At 42.4% G+C, this 20830-nt stretch overlaps 1 protein-coding gene across 2 annotated transcripts in view; it reads left to right on the top strand.

The window, feature by feature from the left end:
• Positions 1-20830, top strand: part of LIPH (lipase H) — a 46179-nt gene that overhangs the window by 7448 nt on the left and 17901 nt on the right. Inside the window, exons 1-7 of one of the 2 annotated variants that reach the window (XM_033403198.2) lie at positions 5766-5863; positions 7284-7651; positions 8847-8955; positions 13571-13672; positions 15756-15845; positions 18688-18855; positions 20084-20179. In XM_033403198.2, the coding sequence (XP_033259089.1) occupies positions 7364-7651; positions 8847-8955; positions 13571-13672; positions 15756-15845; positions 18688-18855; positions 20084-20179 (853 nt within the window). In that variant the 5' untranslated portion in view covers positions 5766-5863; positions 7284-7363. Of the gene's footprint in view, positions 1-5765; positions 5864-7283; positions 7652-8846; positions 8956-13570; positions 13673-15755; positions 15846-18687; positions 18856-20083; positions 20180-20830 lie in introns of those variants that run through there. The other variant, XM_004278448.3, reaches the window with a different exon arrangement.

Genomic DNA, 20830 nt, shown 5'->3' with positions numbered 1-20830 from the left:
GACATCACCCATCCAATTGTAATTTTCCAGTTGTCAACAGGAAACAGCATTTCAGAGGGATTGAATTTCAAAGTAGTCTGAAGAAGAAAGGCAGAGTTTCTCCTGTTTCAAATAAACTCTAGTAGAAGAGGTTAAGGTTTAGAAACCAGTTTAACATGTTCTGCTGTTCTTGATTGGGCTGTTAATACTACCTCTAAGCAAACTTGACTTTGTAACAAAACAGCAAAATAACCAACAAGAGGTTTGCTTTCTGAAGGCATACATAGTAGTTAATCATTTTAGTAATACCAACGTAAAGTAAAATGTAAAGAACTATATTTATGAGGGTGAATCAATTTAACAAATTTGCTATTCACATATATCTAGTCCTTGCATGTTCTCCAAATTGCCTGAGAATTTCAGGCCCAAAGACAAGACAAGTTCCTGAGCTTGGTGCTGGGGACGCAATACTAAACTAAAAACAATACAGTGCCTGCCCTCAGAGGAGCTTAAACTAATTTGTAACATGGTCCAAAATAAGATGTGTAATGTTTTCTTTTTAAAATGTTATTAATTCTGAGAGGAAAAGCGTTAATAACCTGAGGCAATTTTAAACAAAGAACATTGGAAGTGGAGTGTATGACCCATTGTTGTTTGCATATGATTTTCCAGGCCTGTTACCTGCAGATATATTTTTACATAGTTTCAATCATAATGCATGTGCCATTTCATACTTCATTTATTTTATAAACATTACATCATACACTCCTTATAGCATTTATATGGCTCATTCTGAATGGCTGAATAATGTGTTAACAGGTTGATATTCATTTATTCAGGAAACATTTATTGAAGCCAACTCCAAGCCAGGTGCTCTTCTTGGCACTGGGAACATAAGAATGGATAAATGGACAAATAGATCAGTCATCTTGGAGCTTCTGTGCTAGTGGGGGAAATTATTTCAGAAAAGGAAAGAATGCTTCAAGTTTGTGGTAGGAAAAAGACAAGTAACATTTAAGGGGAAAAGTTCTCTGGAGTGGAATTCAACACAAGAAGGAAGTTGAAAAGCATATTATTTAAAGCCAGGGCATCATTTAGGCCAAGGAATTCATTTACAGATATGAATAAACTTAGGAACTATATTACCCACTAGCCACTTTTTTTTTTAATTGAAAAAAGAGAGTCAACTTTAACCAAACTGCATCCAGGAATGTCTCCAAACAATCGAACAAAGCAAAATGATAAAATTGTCCTATTGAAGAAACCAAGAGTTTCTACCAGCCCCAGAGCCTCTGAGGGTTAAGCAAAGAGCAGCTCATTCCTGAGGCTGGTTCTGTCCCCCACTCAAGTTTCTCATCCCATGAGCAGAGTTGGGGATGGGTGAAGGACCATCCACTAGCCCGTCTTGAAAAGACAGCAAGAGCCAGTCACCCAGGGGTGAATGGAGAAGGGTAGGAAAAGGACTCACTGTGAGCAATAGTCTCGTATATTATAGAACTAAAACTACATAGCCAGGGAAATATGGTCCCAGAAGATAATTTTTATATACACTTCATCTTTATTCACAGTAGTTCATGTTCTGTAAAGGCACTACAAGCACTGAAGTAGCAGTTACTGAACCACTGCTCTTAGAGGGAATATAGGGTTAGGTTCCTGTGAGCCTCTGCTTATGACATTTTAGTTGACTGATCAATACATAATCTTATTTTATGTGTGTCTCTGTTGAAAGACACCTTATTTAATATATATTGTTTTTTAAATATTTATTTATTTATCTACTTAATTCATTTATTTTGGCTGTTCCGCGTCTTAGTTGCGGCTCACGGGATCTTCGCTGCAGCAATGTGGGCCCTTAGTTGTGGCATGCGAACTCTTAGTTGCGGCATGCATGCGGGATCTCGTTCCCTGACCAGGGATCAAACCAGGGCCCCTTGCATTGGGAGTGTGGAGTCCTACCCACTGGACTACCAGGAAAGTCCCAATATATAGTGTTGATTTGCTAACATTGAACTAACTCATGGCCAGCACTATAACTCATACCTGAACAAAGCTTATCTTACACTCACATTTTCTCTGTAAGGTACATCACAGCCTTCATGAGTTTAGAAATGCCAGCCAGCACTTGAGGACTATGTCTGGGGGATTTTAAACAGTGAAATCACCAAGAAAAGGTACAAGAAGCAAAAAACATGGCAGTAAGAGGCCAGGTAAAGGACATTTGCTATGAGAGCTGAAACAAGAAGGCAGAGTGTCGCCGTGTTTGACCTCAGCCGAGAGTGATGTGTGGGGCAACTCAGATTTTTTGCCACTCAGCACCTAGCCGTGAATAACTGGAAAAGCCCCTCAAGTATTGATTTTGGGGGTTACAAATACATTTGGGTTTTATTTTAGTTCTTAGGTAGAGTGTTTATTGCTGTGCTTTATCACAGATATTCTGCATTCTTCTTTTAATGTATTAAATATTATGTAATTTTTTTATTTATTAAAACTAAGAAAGGTTTGGCCCTCAAGGGCTCCCAGTCTGCTGCTGAGGTCTGAGTGGCAATCACACTCCTCTTCCGTCTGGGTTTCAACCAATTGAGAACTTGACCCAGGGCTAAAAGTATCAGCTTTATTGTTGGCATAGCTGGATTTGAGAAAAGTGGAGGTCAAATTGTTTTCTCCTCCTAATGCAAACCAGAGGTCCCCTGCTGACCTCTCCCCAAGTGGCAGGGTGTACCTGCCACCAGAGAGGAAGAGGAGGGAGAGAAACCACTTAAGGGAAAAGGAGAGAGGGGGCAGCCCTCCCTCCTGGGGAGTGGAGTGGGTGTCCCTTGGATGGGGCACACCCCAACTACCGGGATGCCGAGCAGGGGTGACAAATTCTTGTTTTGGGGTGTTACAAATAAATTTCAACGCATAGGTGAATTCACAAGTATGAAATTCACGAATAAAGAGGATTGACTGTATTTTGACAGTGTTTGTGTGAGTGTGTGTGTATGTGTGTGTTCTGGAGAAGAGGTCAAGGAGGATATACAATACAGGAGGCAATACAAGTGCAGTGACTTTCTTATCTTTCTTGGTAGGGAATGAGGAGCTAGAATAGATACAGTAAATAGAATAGAAGCTCTCTGTGATTGATACACTAGGAAATAGAGGCTTAAATTTTATTTTTAAACTAAAAAAGGAATCACCAGATGAACTAAAAGTAATTTTATAACTAATAAAAATCAGGAGGTAGAGGGGAGAAGTATTGAGTGTGCTAATGCCCTCATCATTTATAACAGAGGGTCATGAGATACTGTCTCGAGTTACTAAAGCAAGGACTAGAGCAGAATAAGGAAAGATAACTGTTCTGACAAAGGTCAGCAGCAGGACACATGGCAGAAGTTAAAAATATGCCCTACAACAGTCTGAAATACAGTTTCCAGGTGCCCAAAACTCCTTGCCAGGAGTTCACGTTGGAGGATAAATAAATCTGAATAAATATTGCTAAGTCTGGAGCAGTTCTGCATGTAGTCTATTTCTGACCTACAGGCTACACATTGACATCCCATGAAATAGAGATTTAAGTGTTTCATATAAAGTTATAAAGGTCAATGCCAGAAAAAATTAAAGCGGGCTATAAACATCCCAGTATGAGAAAGAAAATATAAACGGAATAAAACAAAGAAAAGAGAGACAGGGGAATCCGCATAGCAAAAGCAATGGCCTTTTCCAGAGCACAATGCTGTTGTAAAAATAACTAAGACATTTAAAAATACTTGAAGTCACAGTGGTTCTATCAAATGAAAAATAAAAATCCATTTGTTCTGCCCTTCTTGCTTTTCTGTACCTGTCAGTTTTAAAGGCTTCTAGTAAGGACTCAGCAAGCCAAAAAGATTGGTTGAACCATTCCATAGTCATTAAAGTTGGCAGTTTCTGCTGAAATATAGCTCTGGCCCCAAACTTCAGGATGCATCTCTGAGCCTTCCAAGTACTCAGACACACGGTTTATGACACAGTGACATAATATCGCTCAATTGGCTCAAAATGAACAAACCCTAGTAATTAAGCAGTCCCCTTCTTTGGAAAGGGATCTCTATCTTTTCCAGTATGACCTCATTCACAATTAATCTCCGCCGCATAAGTTTCTTGGGCAGGTAGGTAGCAAGTGAAAGATGACATAATTTCCCCAGGCCACCTGGTGAGTCAGTCACACAACCAGGAACAAAACCCAGTTTTACTGATGGCTAAGACCTAGAGGCTCAGCCCTACCCTGTGACTCTTCCTGTCCAATAAAATGACTAAATGAACAGTCAATTATTTACTCTGCGACTTGCTCTACAAGCACCAGATAAGTTTCAGTCTGTGTTCACCTGGGGCAAGTGATCTACAGGAAGAGAAAAATGAAAGGGGCCAACAGATGGAGAAAATATTTACATAGCTGAATAAGTCCTGGGCATCTAATGCACAGCATGGTGACTATAGTTAACAATACTGTATTGTATATTTGAAATTTGCTAAGGCAGTAGATCTTAAATGTTCTCCTCTCACACACATAGACACACACATGCACACACACAAGTTAACTACGTGAGGTGAATGTGTTAACTAACCTTATTGTTGTAATCATTTCTTAATATATATATTAAATCATCACATTGTACCCCTTAAACTTACACAATTTATTTGTCAATTATATCAATAAAGCTGGGAAAAAAAAGACAGTATTTACATTGTGAGCATACTTTACCGCACAATCTACTGGATAGTACAGAGTAAAAGGAGGAATATATGACTTTGGGGCTCAATTTTTAGCCACATCTTTTCTAGGGTGAGGCATTTCAAAGCCTCCTTAATTTCTAACCTTCTATTTGAGCTTCTTTTGCTCATTCTATTTTGGAAGTTCACTCACTCCTAAGTACCAGAGCCTTTGCAAGAAGTTTCACGTAAAAGTATCCATGAATGGACCCAGGTTGTGAAGGAAAGGTACAGCCCCCAGGATGAAGGCCACTCTGAGGCTCAGAATAAGGGAGGAGCAATTCCTGGGTGTGCAAGTGCAGATTCACTGAGAATAGGGGCCCAGGGCAAATGGTTCCTAAATTCTTATTGGAAGAAGTCAGAACAGATGTTTCCCAAGGCACACTTGTCTTTTTTTGGGCCAGTTGCAAGTCAACTGTCTTCCCAGTCTGTTCCCTCTCCTGAAGAATGGTCATGGTTAGGGTCACAATAATAGTAATAATAATAAATAATAATTATTATTATAATTTAAAAAATAGTCCTCTCGATCATCATATTATTGTGTCTGGATACCAATGTCGATCAGAGGTTTACTTTTTTTTTTCATTTATTTTTAGCTGCATTGGGTCTTCGTTGCTGCATGCAGACTTTCTCTAGTTGTGGTGAGCGGAAGCTATTCTTTGTTGTGGTGCACGGGCTTCTCACTGCGGTGGCTTCTCTTGTTGCGGAGCACGGGCTCTAGGCGTGCGGGCTTCCGTGGTTGCAGCCCGCGGGCTCTAGAGTGGAGGTTCAGTAGTTGTGGCTCACGGGCTTAGCTGCTCTGTGGCATGTGGGATCTTCCTGGACCAGGGCTCGAACCCGTGTCCCTTGCAGTGGCAGGCGGATTCTTAACCATTGCACCACCAAGGAAGCCTTAGTCTCCTTTAATGTAGAACGTTTCCAGTCTTTCTTTGTCATTTATGACATTGACTTTTTTTTAAGAATACAGGTTCTTTTTTAAAAAAATAGAATATTCCTCATTTTATGTTTGTCTGATTTTTCCTCATGGTTAGATTCCAGCTATGCATTCCCTACTAGAACACTTCACAGGTGAAGCTGTGTCCTTCCCAGTGCATTACAGCTATAGGCACATGATATCCATCTGCTCCTCATTGGTGATGTCAAGTTTGATAACCTTGTCAAGGTATTGTTCACTTTCTCAATCTTACAGTTAATGTTTCTTCACTAATCTCTAATGAGCAATCTGTAGGAGACACTTTATTTTTTTTTTAATATTTATTTATTTTGGTTGTGCTGGGTCTTAGTTGCAGCATGTGGGATCTTTAGTTGTGGCGTGTGGACTTCCTAGTTGTGGTATGCACGTGGGATCTAGTTCCCCAACAAGGGACTGAACCTGGGCCCCCTGCATTGGGAGCACGGAGTCTTACCCACTGGACCACCAGGGAAGTCCCTGTGGGAGACACTGTAAAACCGTACAAATATCATGCTTCTCCTCAAGATCTACATCCCCACCCCAACCTCAGTTTAGCATCCATTGATGATTCTTGCCTAACCAATCTTTGTTATGATGGTTGCAAAATGATGAATTTCAACTCCAGCATGCATTCCACATTTATCAGTTTGCGTTCAGCATTATATTGTAAGAGTCCTCCTCTCTTCTCCATGTAGGTATTGTTTGTTTATTTATGTATTTATTTGTTATGGAATCATGGATTCCTGGTTTTCAAAGGCCTATCATTTATTACTCTCCTTAATTGTTTTGTCCTCAAGTTATCCCAGATCTGGCCAGCAGAAGCCTCTTCAAGCTGGTTCCTGTGTCCCTATAACATGTTTTTAAGCACTCTCTTACTTTCTGCCATAAAACATTCTCTTACTTTCAGCTCATCTTAAGCTGTTCCCATTACATCCCCAGCCTTTCCATTCTTAGAGCCTGGTCAGCAGGACATATGCTTAAAGGTGGTGCTTGAGCAAAGAAGGAGAGAGAGAGCCCAAGAAAGGCCACCATGGTTAACAGTTTCAGATGCTTCTGAAAGGTGCAGGGCAAGGCACATCATGTTCTCTACCACCGTCCCAGGTGGGTGCTATAGACAAGGAAAGAGATGCTTGGACTCCACAGATTCTGTTATTGAGTCCTCTACCATGTGCTGGGCACTGTGAGGGATACACAAGATTACAAGACACCATTTCAAGGAGACTGGTCTAGTGGGATAGACACATGTGTACAGAAATACCCATAATACATCCCTGAAAATGTCTTCATTGTGCGGTCAATGTGGCACATAGAGGGGTTTGGGGAGTTCTGGGTTGAAGGACAGACAGTAATTATGGGTGGGAGAGTCGGAGAAGGCTTCGTTGAAGTGACTTTTGGGTTAGACCTTGAAAGAGGGTAGGATTTGGAAAAATGGTTTTATCAGTGAAAAAGAAGTTACTACTTATGTACTCCGAATCAGGTCTAACTTTGCAACTTCATTCAACTAGATCCAGCCTCTTGCTAGGTGCCGTGAGGCACATAGAAAGAACTCCAAAGGGTGTAGGACGGCACTTTTGCTTGATGCCCAACTAAGGAAAGAATTGTCACAATGCCATATAATTTTTATTTTCAGACACAGATGAAACATGTCCTTCATTTACCAAACTGAGCTTTCACAGTGCAGTGGTTGGAACGGGACTAAATGTGAAGTTGATGCTCTACACAAGGAGAAACCCGACCTGTGCACAAGCCATCAACTCCACAGTTTTGGGGAACTTGAACGTGACCAAGAAAACCATCTTCACTGTCCATGGATTCAGACCGACAGGCTCTCCTCCAGTTTGGATGGAGGACTTAGTAGAGGGTTTGCTCTCTGTAGATGACATGAACGTGGTTGTTGTTGATTGGAATCAAGGAGCTACAACTGTAATATACAACCATGCCTCTGGAAAGACCAGAAAAGTAGCAATAGTCTTGAAGGAATTTATCGACCAAATGCTGGTAAGCGAGAATTCTCTTAGATGATTCAGGGTCAAGTTGAAACTGGCTCAATATCTGGATATTTAAAGCCAAGAGATAACTACAGTGACCAGAAGGACTATTTTTGCAAAAGCCCCAGGGAAGGTGAAGGGAAGGGCCCGAGGCAACGCCCATGCGTATGGTTGTGCAGGTTGTGCACTGCACAGGGCACCCATCTAAGACAGCACCATTGTCATTGTAGACATTGTAGATTTATATGTCTATTATGATAATTTTCTAGTGAGTGACAGCAAGTGTCCTGAGGAAGGGGCAGCTTTTTCTAACTCACATAAAGGTGTCTAATGGGTATGAGAGGTTCTGTCTAGGGGTTTTCTGGCTTCAATGCCTAGAGTTTCCTCAACTTCTATAGCTCTTCCTTTTCTTAGAAATGCCAAAAGTTTAGTGACCAGATTATCCAAAACCAAAACTGATACACATGGTTGATGAACGATTTGTGTGTATGATTTATGTTTTCAGAAGACTTACAAAGATGAAATAAATCTTAAATTTAATTTAATTTAATCTATCTCATGAACTGTCCTTTTTATGAAAAAAAAGAAGTGACTTGACACCAGGACTACTTCAGAGAGTCACACCTGGTGGCCACTGTGGCCAGGGGTGACATAAATTTTACATGAACTTCCTACTTAAGCCACAGACTTCAGGAAAGTGAATATTAAAATAACTCATGAATGGCTGGCCCAGGACTATGGTCAGTGTGCCCCGCCCCTTTCTTTCCTTCCTTCCCTCTCCATGGTGACTTCATTAACTGAGCCAGCATGGACATAAAGAAGTTCATTAAATGTTTGGTTGCCCTTCTCAGTTGGGAAGGTTTTAAGGATGTCTCAGCTTGGCTTCTAGCAGAAACATGAATGGAGACACCACGGCATAAAGGTGAAGGCATAAGTGTGGAGTTGGACAGACAGGTTTGAATTCTGCCTTGCGCCCTCCCTGCCTGACCTTGGGCAGATGACTTTAACCCTGGGCTCAGTCTCCTCATCTGTATAATCAAAGGAATAGCATTTAGTTTGTCGGGGTGTTGTAACATTTCGATAAGATAATGGATATAAGGTGCCTAGAAATGTTTCTCCTAAGTCAAGAGTTAGGAAATTTCTCCAGATGTTGTCAACTCCTTGGCCCCTCACAATTTATAACGATGGACCTCTTGAAATTGCAGGCAGAAGGAGCTTCTCTGGATGACATTTACATGATTGGAGTAAGTCTAGGAGCCCACGTAGCTGGGTTTGTTGGAAAGATGTACAATGGCCAGCTGGGAAGAATTACAGGTAAGGCTTCCTGTGAATGGGCACAGGGTAACCAGACTGCCCAGGGTGTTCCCTGGGGGAGCATGATGCAGGCAATCCTAGTCCTTGGGTTCAAAGCCAGCTCTTCCAATTACTTAACCTCTCTGAGCAAATGTCTTCTTGTGCAAAGGGAAGACCATAGTAGTAATTGATCTTAGCAATATTAAATTTATTATTTAATAAAATAGGTGCAAAGCACTTTGTAAATTGTATATGCCATAGAAAAGATTGGTGGTGACCTTATTTCTCCTATGGCTAGAAAAACAGCTACATCCCATGGGGATTTTGCCCCAAGCAGATAGCCTTCTTCCTTTCATTTAATCCAAGATAGTTTGAACTATATACCTAATATATCCCCAGGCATAGCTGGAGCCTCATGATAGGAAAATGAGATGGGAATTATGTTGTCTGGAGCTTACTCTGTGAATATCGGCTTTCAGGCCAAAGCTGAATAAAAACCCTCAGAAACAACAGCAGGTGAAACTCCAAAGATTCCCTTGCTGGGTTCATTTGCCTAGTGTTCTGTAACTTTCCATAGCTACAGATGAAGGTCTGAGGGATGCTTTCTCTTTCAGAGACTCAAGCCTTCCATACCTTTCCCAGAATCGATCCTTACACTGAGATAGCCATTCCAAATCTAGGAAATCTGGAAGGTAGACGTGAACAGAGGGAGGGAGGGGAGAGGTAAATGATTCAAACCAACTACATTTGGGAGGTAACCTTTTAGAGCCACAGGTCTGAATGTGCTACTTAATTTGACATGTGGCCCTGGGCATGTCCCCACCACCACCCCCTGCCCTAAATCTCTCTGTCCCTCTCATATACACACACACACACACACATTGGCCGGTGTCTCTTCTAACTCTGGTACTTGAGGTCACATTCTTTTTCCTGGCTATTTTTTTTCTCACTTTCACCCCAAAGGCCAAGGTTGCCCTTATCTTATTTACTTGCTTTCCTAGGGAAGCAAAGCTCTTTTTCAATTTTTTAAAATTATTACTATAATGTTTTAGAAAGGAGTGTGTCTTTACTTTTTAAAAATTCATTTTCCCTTATGGGTACAAAGGACAGATGGCTCAAATGTGCTTGTTTTCCTTGTCTATTGGGAGCTTCTCCTCTGGGAGCTGGGACTTTTCCCAGTGGTGTGTTTAGAAGCTGATCAGCTCTCAAAAAAAAAAAAAAAAAGGAAAAAAAAGATTTATAGCATTTGCTGATTTCCATGATGTAAATACTCCCACTGTGGCTGGTTTCAAGCTACTGACCTGACATCACTGACCACACAGTTTGGGAAGAGATAAGCAAACTGCTCTCCAGTGCTGGTGCTGGGGGGCTCTGGCCCACCACTGCCTTATTCTATCTACTCCCTAATTTTGCTCCTCAGCCGCCCAGTGAACCTGTTCCCACGACTACTTTGGATGGGAATGCAGTGTAACCTGGCCTCTGACCATGGAAATTCCCTGAGCCAACCTCCCTTCCACCCTGGGCCCATGTGGCCCTGCTCTGTGACCTGGACTCAGTCAACGGTCTGCAGCTCAATTTTCTGTCTCCTCTGAGGGACCCATGTTCTCCCAACTCCTCATCCTCTCTGAGCCCCAAGGTCAATCTCACCTGTTACTAGAGCTATTTCAGGGCAAGAGCATTTCCCTTCTCCACTCACCTTCCACTGCACTGCCAGAATGGGATCACTGGATTGAGGGGCGGGAATTTGGCCTGTTACCCAAGGCCATAATTCACTCCCAACTCCCAAGAACTGGGTGATTCTGCTTGTTAATTATCTAGACCAGAATGGCTGCTTCATCTCGTCCATTTCCCTTTTTTTCTTCTGCTCTTGCTTCTCCTTTTGCTCTCCAGGCACATCTCCTGGTATTACTTTTCATTAATTTCTTCAACAGAAGATGGAAGAAATGAATGGATTTTAAAACATTTCAAGTACCTATATCACTTGATAATACACTAAATTTGATTCTTGCAAAAATCACCTTGGGGTGCTGGATACAATGCCGACTTGCTGAATTGGTATCTCTGGGCTTGGGGTCCAGGAGTCTGTACTTCCTTTATTTTTATTTTTTTTTGGCCATGCTGCGAGGCATGTGGGATCTTAGTTCCCCCACCAGGGATCAAACCCATGCCCCCTGCAGTAGAAGCGTGGAGTCCTAACCACTGGACCACCAGGGAATTCCCGGTGGCCTGTACTTTTAACCAGAAGATGCAGGTGGTCTGAACACCATACTTTAAGAAATGACCACAAAGCTGTGTTGTCCAATATAGGAGCCACAAGCCACAGGTGCCACTGAGCACCTGAAATGTTGTTAATGCAAATCGAGACGTGTGGTAAATGCAAAACACACACTGGAATTTGAAGACTACGTACAAAAGAAGGGTATTAAAAATTTTTTTATATTGACTACATGTTGAAATAATTTTCTGCTCTTCTGGGTTAAATAAAATGTATTATTAAAGTCAATTTTCCTTGTTTCTTTTTACCTTTTTAAAGTGGTTGCTAGAAAATTTTAAATTATATATGTGGCTCACATTATACTTCTATTGGACAGCACTGCCTTGGAGAGTTAGTTCATGGTGACCTTGGGGATAAGAGGCCCCTGAAAACGCATGCAAAATGTTTGACGTCTGTCCTGGGGAGAGGTCCAGAGCTTTTATCAAATTCTCAAACTGGTTAATCTTGTAATCAAAGCCAGGGACTAGCTAGACACTTTTCTGGCGATCACAGAGCAACAAGAAAGAGCTCCATTTTGTCATTTTTGTTTCTATTCTATAATAATTTCAATATTCTGGATTCAGATCCCAGAGTGCTTTGGTAGGTCTTCTGAAGTAGCAATTAATTCTACCTCTATTTTGCAGATAAGGAAACTGAGGTTCAGAGAAGTAAAGTAACCTGCTTAAGATCACACAGCTGGTTAATGCTAGGTTTGGGGTTCCACGTCACATCCATCTGACTCCAATGGTCTCTGCTCACACAAAATATGCAGCTTTTTTTAGGGCAGTTTGTGATTTTTGGCTGACAGTGTAAGCTGATCATTTGCTATGACTTATCTCTAAGGACATCATATGTCCAAGTTTACTGTGACAGTCCTCATTTGTGTCTTCTGTCCTGGCATAATTATTAATAGCAGCCTTATCACTTTCAAAATTGCCCTGGTTTGGATTTTATAGGGTAAGCCAATATATCTGCTGTGGATCTGGAGGTTGCTATAAACTGAGGCTCTCACTGTTCATTTTCTCAGACTGGAAATGGTGCTGTTTCATGTGAGGAGGGGGAGGCTTCCCCAGCAAGGTCTTTCCAAGGTTATGAGTTTCTCATTCTGTGCAGAGAATATCCTGTGGACTTGGGTACCTGGGTGTTGACCCACCTCCTCCCCACATCAGTTTCAGTTGGGAGCAGACAGAAGGGGAAGAAAAGCTGGGGGGTGGGGGAGTGGGGGAAACAGGGAGATAAAATAAGGGGGCAGATAAAGACATGCCTCAAGGAAGCAAGGGTGTTGGCCAGGGAGAAATGGAGAGATTGGGGCTAGAACCAGGACTGCTGAGGCAAAGATGCTATCTCTTGGATTTTATACCATGGGGGTGGGGGGGGGGATAGGGGATGTCATTTAAAGTGACCTTCATAGATTAAAAACTCGGAGACATCCCTTGAAACCTTTTTCACTCCAGGTAAGTTTCTAGTTAGCAAGGTCTTTGGGATCCTCTGGTGTTTTGTTTTTAGTTTGTGGTTACATCATCATAGGAGCTGCTCTCTTGTTTTTACAGATGTTTCATAATAATGGTGAGGAATGTCCAGCTAACATTGACCAAGAGCAAGAAATCAGTTCAGGCCTTTATGGGGTGGGTTAATTCTGCAGGAACTGGCACCCACCTAATTTCCCTCTTCCATACCTAGTCTAATACCTGGCCTGACCAGTGAGTCTCACACTTTCCCACTCAGTTTGCCAAACCCAGTTCAATGAAACCAAAAGCTCAACAGAGAGAGGTGGTTGCATTGTGAGGCTGTGGTTGCATTGTGAGGCTGTGGCCCTGGCTAAGACACTTGACCTCCCTGAACCTCAGTTCATTCACCTGTAAAATGGGAATGACAATAGCTACCTTTCCTCCTTTGTGATGTGGACCAGGTGAGCCCATAAATGTGAATAAAAATGGAAACAATAAAGGAGCTTTTTTAATAACAAGAAAGAAAAGTTGAGTGAAGTTTCTGGATTATTTAAAATGAGATAAAGATAAGTACAGTGTCTGCTTTTTATATGCACTCTTAGATGCTTTTTTCCTGAGGAACCAGTTTATTCCAGTCCCTGGTCCCCATATGTCTGTGCACTCCCTGCCGTGGAGCCCTGCACAAGGTATAGTACACCTCCAGATGGAGTCCGGATGAGTTCTCAGGGGGCACTGTGAGGGTAACCACCTTTAGTGTGGGGAAAGGCTATACAGGGCTGTGGAAAGGAGCCTGACAGCAGGAGGGGAATGTGAGTGCTTGCCCACCCAAGGATTCCCCGAAGCCTGTGAGCCATCTTCGTGGGGAGGGATCCAAAGCCCGGCTGCAGGTGACTCACGGCGTGGGGCTGCCAAGCCGACTCTGTTTTCCTTCCAGGTCTGGACCCTGCAGGCCCTTTATTCAATGGGAGACCTCCAGAGGACAGATTAGATCCCGGTGATGCACAGTTCGTTGACGTCATCCATTCTGACATTGATGGTAACATTCCTTGTGGGTCAGCGACCACCCACACCCTCACCCCCAGACTCCCAAAGAGTCTCCCGCTAGGGGGGTTGTCATGCAGGGGTGGATCAGGTTCCTCTAGATTCCCTCTTTTCCTACCGGGCAAGTTTCCAAATCCACAAGAATACTGAAGGGAAGTTGCTTTAATGCAGGCACCCAGGATCTCCTGATGGAGTAGAGGTGCATTTCCCATTGTCTCCTGTTATTTTTAAAGTGATCATCTTGACCAGTCAAGGACAGGCTGATTTGCATACCATGTGGACAAATGTTTCCATAAGTACAACTGGGTTTGGATGCATGATTCCCTGTTTTTGTTGGTTCTTTGTCATTATTTCCTTAAGCTGAAAGATATGTTTAAGTGTTGTGTCTCTCCACACAGAGCATTTCTGAACCACCTATAGGTCTCTAGCTCTCTGTGGATCTTCCTGGCTATTTCTATCTTTTATGGTGTTGATTTCATTTCTGGGATTGGGTACATGGCTTGGGGTTGGGCTGATGTTACAGATGGGTCTTTATATCCAGATGTTTGGGAGAAGAGCTGGAGTAGGAACTTGGGGGAGGGCTGAGGGGACAGACCATAGTGGACATTTAATAGTACATCTCCTTTGTGATACAACCACCTGAAACACCCTTGACTGCCTATTGTGGGCACTCTGGTGTGGTATTCAGCAATTGTTTGCCTTAGAAGAAGTGTCTCTGGGAAATAGCTGTGTTCTTACTATGCAGTTTGCAAAGTATTACCTTACTTAGGTGCAGTACCTCAATGTTATTTTAATGCTTGACGGCATAGAGTAATTTATTTTTTGTTCTTGGAGCGGGCAAATTTTGAAGGAAAAATATAAGCTTTGCAGTCAAGGCAGGGGTGGACTCAAATCCCAGGTTTGGTTCTTTCTGGTGGTATCATGTTTGGTCCATAAGTCCTCCAAGCCCCAGAATCTTCATCTGTAACTTACTTCATCTGAATTTACCAATGGCTACTTTTCAGACATTGTGAAAATTAGAAGAAATCTGTGTAAAACCCCTAGTGTCACACCCACAGACACATGTAGTTTCCTGAACATATAATAGCTATTATCATTATTGCAATGATACACTATATATGTGTTTATACATATATATACATACATACATATGTATAATCTTTTTCTTTCTTTTTTTTTTTTTTGGCCACACTACACGGCATGTGGGATCTTAGTTCCCTGACCAGGGATTGAACCAATGCCCCCTGCAGTGGAAGTGTGGCGTGGAGTCTTAACCACTGGACCACCAGGGAAGTCCCTGTATAATCTTTTTTTTTTTTTGTGGTACGCGGGCCTCTCACTGTTGTGGCCTCTCCCATTGCGGAGCACAGGCTCCGGAAGTGCAGGCTCAGCGGCCATGGCTCACGGGCCCAGCCGCTCCGTGGCATGGGGGATCTTCCCGGACCGGGGCTCGAACCCGCGTCCCCTGCATCAGCAGGCGGACCCTCAACCACTGCGCCACCAGGGAAGCCCCCCTGTATAAACTTTTAATCAAGCATTTTACTGATTACTTTGGAGTTACAAGGTTAAAGAGAATAAGCAATTATTAAATCTATAATTTTCTAGGTCCCCATTTTCTAGAAGAGTTTCCAATCTTTTAACCATCCTAGATCCCCAAATTTTAACGGTTTCTCCTACTAAGTAAAGGTTCATTTTTTCCTGTTTCTTATTCATTAAAGACTTACACACATGTAATTAGAGGCTCAGGAAGCACCTAGCAATGAGTGTTCCAGCCAAAAATAAACATGAAACATATCATTTTATCAGCCATGCAGTGAATGAGTGACCAAACTCTCTTACATTTTCAGAAATATGGGAAGTAAATTCTGTTACCAGCTTCATAGTCTCCTACTTGGAAATCACTGCTTTCTAACTAACTATCTGGCTAACTTTGAATAAAATATTTAAATAGGTTTAACGACAACAACAGCAGCAAAGACAAGAATGAGACAATCTCTGCCTATATCCTAAACAGGCAAATGAGCTGTGAGATGGGAAAAGTTCAAAGCAGTATAAACGCCTAGTATATTGCCTTTTAGCACTGGGCTACAGGGAACCATTAGGAAACATAGACTTCTACCCAAACGGAGGATTGGATCAACCTGGTTGCCCCAAAACAATATTTGGAGGTAAGTGCAGATACTTTATATTTTGTAAAATAGTGGTTTAAAAAAGGCGTATTTTAAAAATCTGATATTATCCTATGTGAAATCGTTTTTAATCAAAAACAAATTTCCTGAGAAGATAGAGGTGGTATAAATATAAATTATAAATTAAACATTATTACTCAAATATAATACTTAAAAAAAATAACCATATGATTAAAAGCGATTTTGAATTATCTCTCTCTCTTGAAAAGGTGTGTCTTTGACCTAGAAATTACACATTTGGAAATCTCTCCTAGAGAAATAATGGAAAATGTAGACAAAAATCAGAGTGAAGATATTCAATATGGCATTGTTTATAATAGTTAAGTTTTTAGAAATAATCTAAATGTCCAACATAGGAGAATTATTAAATAGTATGGTGCATCCTACACAAAGGAATGTAATTCTTAAAAACCATATTGTCAGATTAACAAAAATGCTTACAATATGATGTTAAGTGAAAAATACACAAATTATACAGTATAATCCCAATTTGTTTTTTAAATGTATATTTGTACATGTGTAAGTGCAGAGAAAAACACTAAACATAAGTGCTCCAAATAATTATTAGTGGTGATCTCTGGATGTTGGATTTCTAGGTAATTTTTGCATCATAATTTGCTATTATTTTTTATTTTCTAAATGAGCATGTATTAGTTTTATAACGAGAAAAAACTCACAAAACAAAAATGGGTAGTTGGAGGGCAACATTAAAGTGTGGTGGGGGACAGAATTAAAAAAACCCACCCTGGGCTTCCCTGGTGGCACAGTGGTTAAGAATCCGCCTGCCAATGCAGGGGACACGGGTTTGAGCCCTGGTCCAGGAAGATCCCACATGCTGCGGAGCAACTAAGCCCGTGAGCCACAACTACTGAGCCCGTGTGTCATAACTACTGAGTTTGCGTGCCAAAACTGCTTAAGTCCATGCGCCTAGAGCCCGGGCTCTGCAACAAGAAAAGCCACTGCAATGAGAAGCCCGCGCACCACAACAAAGAGTAGCCCCCGCTCGCCGCAACTTGAGAAAGCCCGTGCACAGCAACAAAAACCCAATGCAGCCAAAAATTAACATAAAACAAAAAACAACGCCCCCGCCAAGTGCTCTGAATCTGTATTTCACCATTGTTAGAGACAATTAAGCAATCATGGAAATAATTCTAGAAAAAGATGATCTTGTTCCAAAATGGTAGCTGTATATGGCTCAATGGGAATGATGTAGTGTTTGAAAATGATCCAGATGAAATGACATAAGTAGGGCCAATCACATTGTACCATAAATGGTGTGTATTCAAATCCTGTCCTGTGTGCTGTAATGTAACTACATCCATGAGCAGCCAAAGATAATGTGCTTTGCTTACAAAGGACATCCTCTGTAGCATTATTAACTTCATTGTTTCTGCAAGTGGAAGTTCCAGGAACAATAATTAAATGTCGACTTGTCAGATTTTACTCCAGTCCAGCTTGGCCCCATGCTTCTCCTCTGTCACCCAGTTTATTTCTTTATGTCCTCCACTGATCTCTTCTATGGGCATATGTGGACTCCGGAGAAAGAAGAAACATTGATCTGATTCCAGCTCCCAGTGCCTCTCCAAACTACTAGCTCACAGTCACAACTCCTCTTTCCATGGGGTTCACTGTCTGCTATTGAGATCCTTACCTCCTTTGATTACCCATCTTTGGGACCCAGTTCCTGTTTCTGAGTGACTTCATCGTCTGACCCATCAACCTTCTGATGAACCTCTCTGATGTTTTGTACTGAAGTCCTTCATCAGCTCCAACTCTTCTGATGGCCACCTCTGTGCCTCATCCGCTTCCTCTCTCACCATCACATCACATGGCACCCACCAAGAATTAACTTGAGGCTTGTGTCTCACCTCTTCTTGCCCACTTACAGCTTCCAGTGCCACCTCCTATTGTTCAGCTCCTCTCACTTCACCCTTCACCTTTGGAGCAGAAATGGAGCCCCTGCCACTTGTCTGCTCTCATGAATGCCCTGTGCACCCCCAGGCCCTTAGGTCTCTGCCATGTCAGCCCCCATCTTTGCTTGGGCACATTCTGGAGAAGTCATGGAGTCTTGTTGATCAAGTACAAGGTCCAGGCAAACTTGTTAACTTCTCCATGGCCCCCAATAATGCCAGAAAAGCCTCATACGCATCTCTTGCGGACTCCCTATGGTCACTCCTCATGCTTCTATTCCAAATACCGCCCCAGCTATAAACCCTCACCTCTTAGAGCTGAGCTAGATTTGACTTTTGTACCTAGATCAAGGTCCCACCCGAAGGAGCCATTTTATCTATCCTAACCTTAGATCACAAAGTTGGTCTTTACATTCATTCCCCCATCTGACCCAAGGTGGAAGCATCGCCCCATCCTTTTTCACAACTATCTCCTCTCCTTGCCCTCATTGGGGATCTTCCTCTACAAACTGCTCCCCAATGCCGTCTTTCTCTCATGTATTTACTGGTTTAAATGTGCTTGCCTTCTGCTGAAAACCTCTGGTGGATCTCTGACTACCACTGACATTTCCTCTTCCTTTCACTGACAAAGGAAGGACAAGGTCAAGTCCTTTAACCTCTCTGAGTCTCAATGTCCTGCTAGGTAAAATGGGGGTAATCATGCCTATCTTCTTGTCTCCTGCCATTTGTCAGCATGAATCCTGATCTATTGGTTTTATAAGGATTAAATGGAATCAAGTACATTGAAGCTGTTAGCACAGTGCCTGATGTAGGGGACATGATAAATTATGTGTATAAACAATATGCGAGGCACTATTTATTACTAAATGCTACAACTGCTCTACTCTTTGATCATTCCTTTTACAACCCAGGAATGCAGTATTTTAAGTGTGACCACCAGAGGTCCGTGTACCTGTACCTTTCTTCGCTGAGAGAGAACTGCACCATCACCGCGTATCCCTGTGACTCCTACCGGGATTATAGGAACGGCAAGTGTGTCAACTGTGGCATATCACAGACGGAGTCCTGCCCACTTCTGGGTAAGTCCAGTAAGCAGTTTCCCACTCTGATGAACAAAGAGCTAATTTCTGGTAGAATCCTAGTACCATTTTACCATCTAAAAATGGGCCTGAAAATCCTGTGTTTTTAAAAAACTTACTTAGTTTTTTCTAGCCAATTTGTTCTGTGAAGTACTCTGGGGTCTCCTAATAATAAAGAATGTTAGAAAGGCAATCTATATAGGATTTCATCCAGAAGGTAGTGCCACCTCCCTGTATACTTTATTCTAGCAAGAAAAAGAAGGTTCCAGAAGACTTTCCAAGCTCACCCAGGCACAGTCACCTTATGTAGTCTACTCCTGTGGGGACAGGAGCACTCTCTCCAGGCACACAACCTCTCTGCTGGGGGAGGGTTTGGCAAAGCGACCCCTCTAACAAATTGTGTCTGTAAATGCCCTCATGCCACACTCTGGTGCTGTGTGCATGGACACATACAGGGGTGGGCTGGGGTAATAGACACCGTGGAGACTGCTTGGATATTTGCTAAGCATTAGTGGAAATATTCTGGGTGGTGGAGACTTTGCAACTGGATGGTCATGAGAATTCTCTGATTGTACCCAAAGGAAAGACTCAAGTTAACATCAGGGCATGCTATAGACAAGGGGTTCTCAGACTTGACTGTGCATTTGAATCATCTACGGAGCTTTTAAAAAATACTGATGCCTGGGTTCCACTCCAGATCATTAAGTCATAATGTGGAGGCCACTCCCTAGCAGTGGGGACAGAGGAGAGAGAGAGGCCCCAGGGATGGCCCTCAGCCTCACTCCTGTAGGCACGTGATGAAGGAGGACATTTCCCTGCCTGTTGACAGAGTAACACAGCAATTCCAAGTTCTCTGCACTTCAGGGGCCCAATCACAGTTCTTCAAGGAAGCACATCGCTTTCCAAAAGTGATGCTGTTCTAGGTATAAACCTGAATCTGTTTTACATAATCTAGAAAATGAATTGCTGGAATATATCAGTGCTATTTTTAATCTACCCAGTGTGTGTCACTCCCCACAATCCCACCCCTGCTACTGAGGACCAGGGCTGGTGATGTAATGTCAATAGATAGGGGGAAAAGCCACTGGAGGGTCCTTTGGCAAGTGGGTACGTGGGGGATTGTCTCGATGGTGGTGGCAGTCAAACCCGCTGTTCTCACTATCTCCTCCATTGCTTTTCCATTTATATAATACATGTTAATGTTACACTTTTCTGACTTATTTTATAGGCTACTATGCTGATAATTGGAAAGACTATTTAAGGGAGCGGGATCCTCCTATGACTAAAGCGTTCTTTGACACAGCTGAGGAGAAACCCTTCTGCAGTGAGTGGTGAATGTGCTTGCTTGCTGTTGCCCAGCTCTTCTAGTTTTGGAATGGCTGAGTCTCAGCTTCCTGGCTACTTCTTGGCAAATGAAGGCCATGGTGAAGCATGGACTTTGGAGTTGGAAGGACCTAGGTTGAATCCTGACTCTCCTACATAATAGCTGTGTGACCAAGACATTTAACTTCTCTGAGTCTCAATGTCCTGCTTGGTAAAAGGGGGATAATCATGCCTATCTTCTGAGTTATAAGGATTAAAAGCTCAACAAATCATAGTTGTTAGCTTCACTGGATGGCCATTCTAATCACTAAGATCTTCCAGAAAATTTGCTTGAGCCCCAAGAGACGTGAAATTGTGGTTAGGAAAAATCAGGTGTCAGCCACATCTATGGGCCAGTTCCAGCTCCAAAACTAAAACAATGACCTTCTAAAGACATTGAGAGTTTGGGTATTCAAGATGGGAGCTAAATGGGGCAGCAGATGATCAGATGCCCCGGGAAGCAAGTAGGAATTTTCCTGGGCAGATGTACATCTTACAATCTTATCCCCCCTTTTCACTTTTCTTGGGAGCAACCCTTATAAAAGAGGTTGCACATCACCAGGTTTCCCTCCTTCTTTGGAATCATGAGTGGCAGCCCAGGGTTTGGTGTCTG

This window comes from Orcinus orca, chromosome 5 (genome assembly GCF_937001465.1).
Source record: "Orcinus orca chromosome 5, mOrcOrc1.1, whole genome shotgun sequence".
In the NCBI taxonomy this organism is placed as follows: Eukaryota; Metazoa; Chordata; class Mammalia; order Artiodactyla; family Delphinidae; genus Orcinus; species Orcinus orca.
The sequence above is the reverse complement of the archived record's forward strand: the minus strand, read 5'-3'. Positions and strand labels throughout refer to the sequence as shown.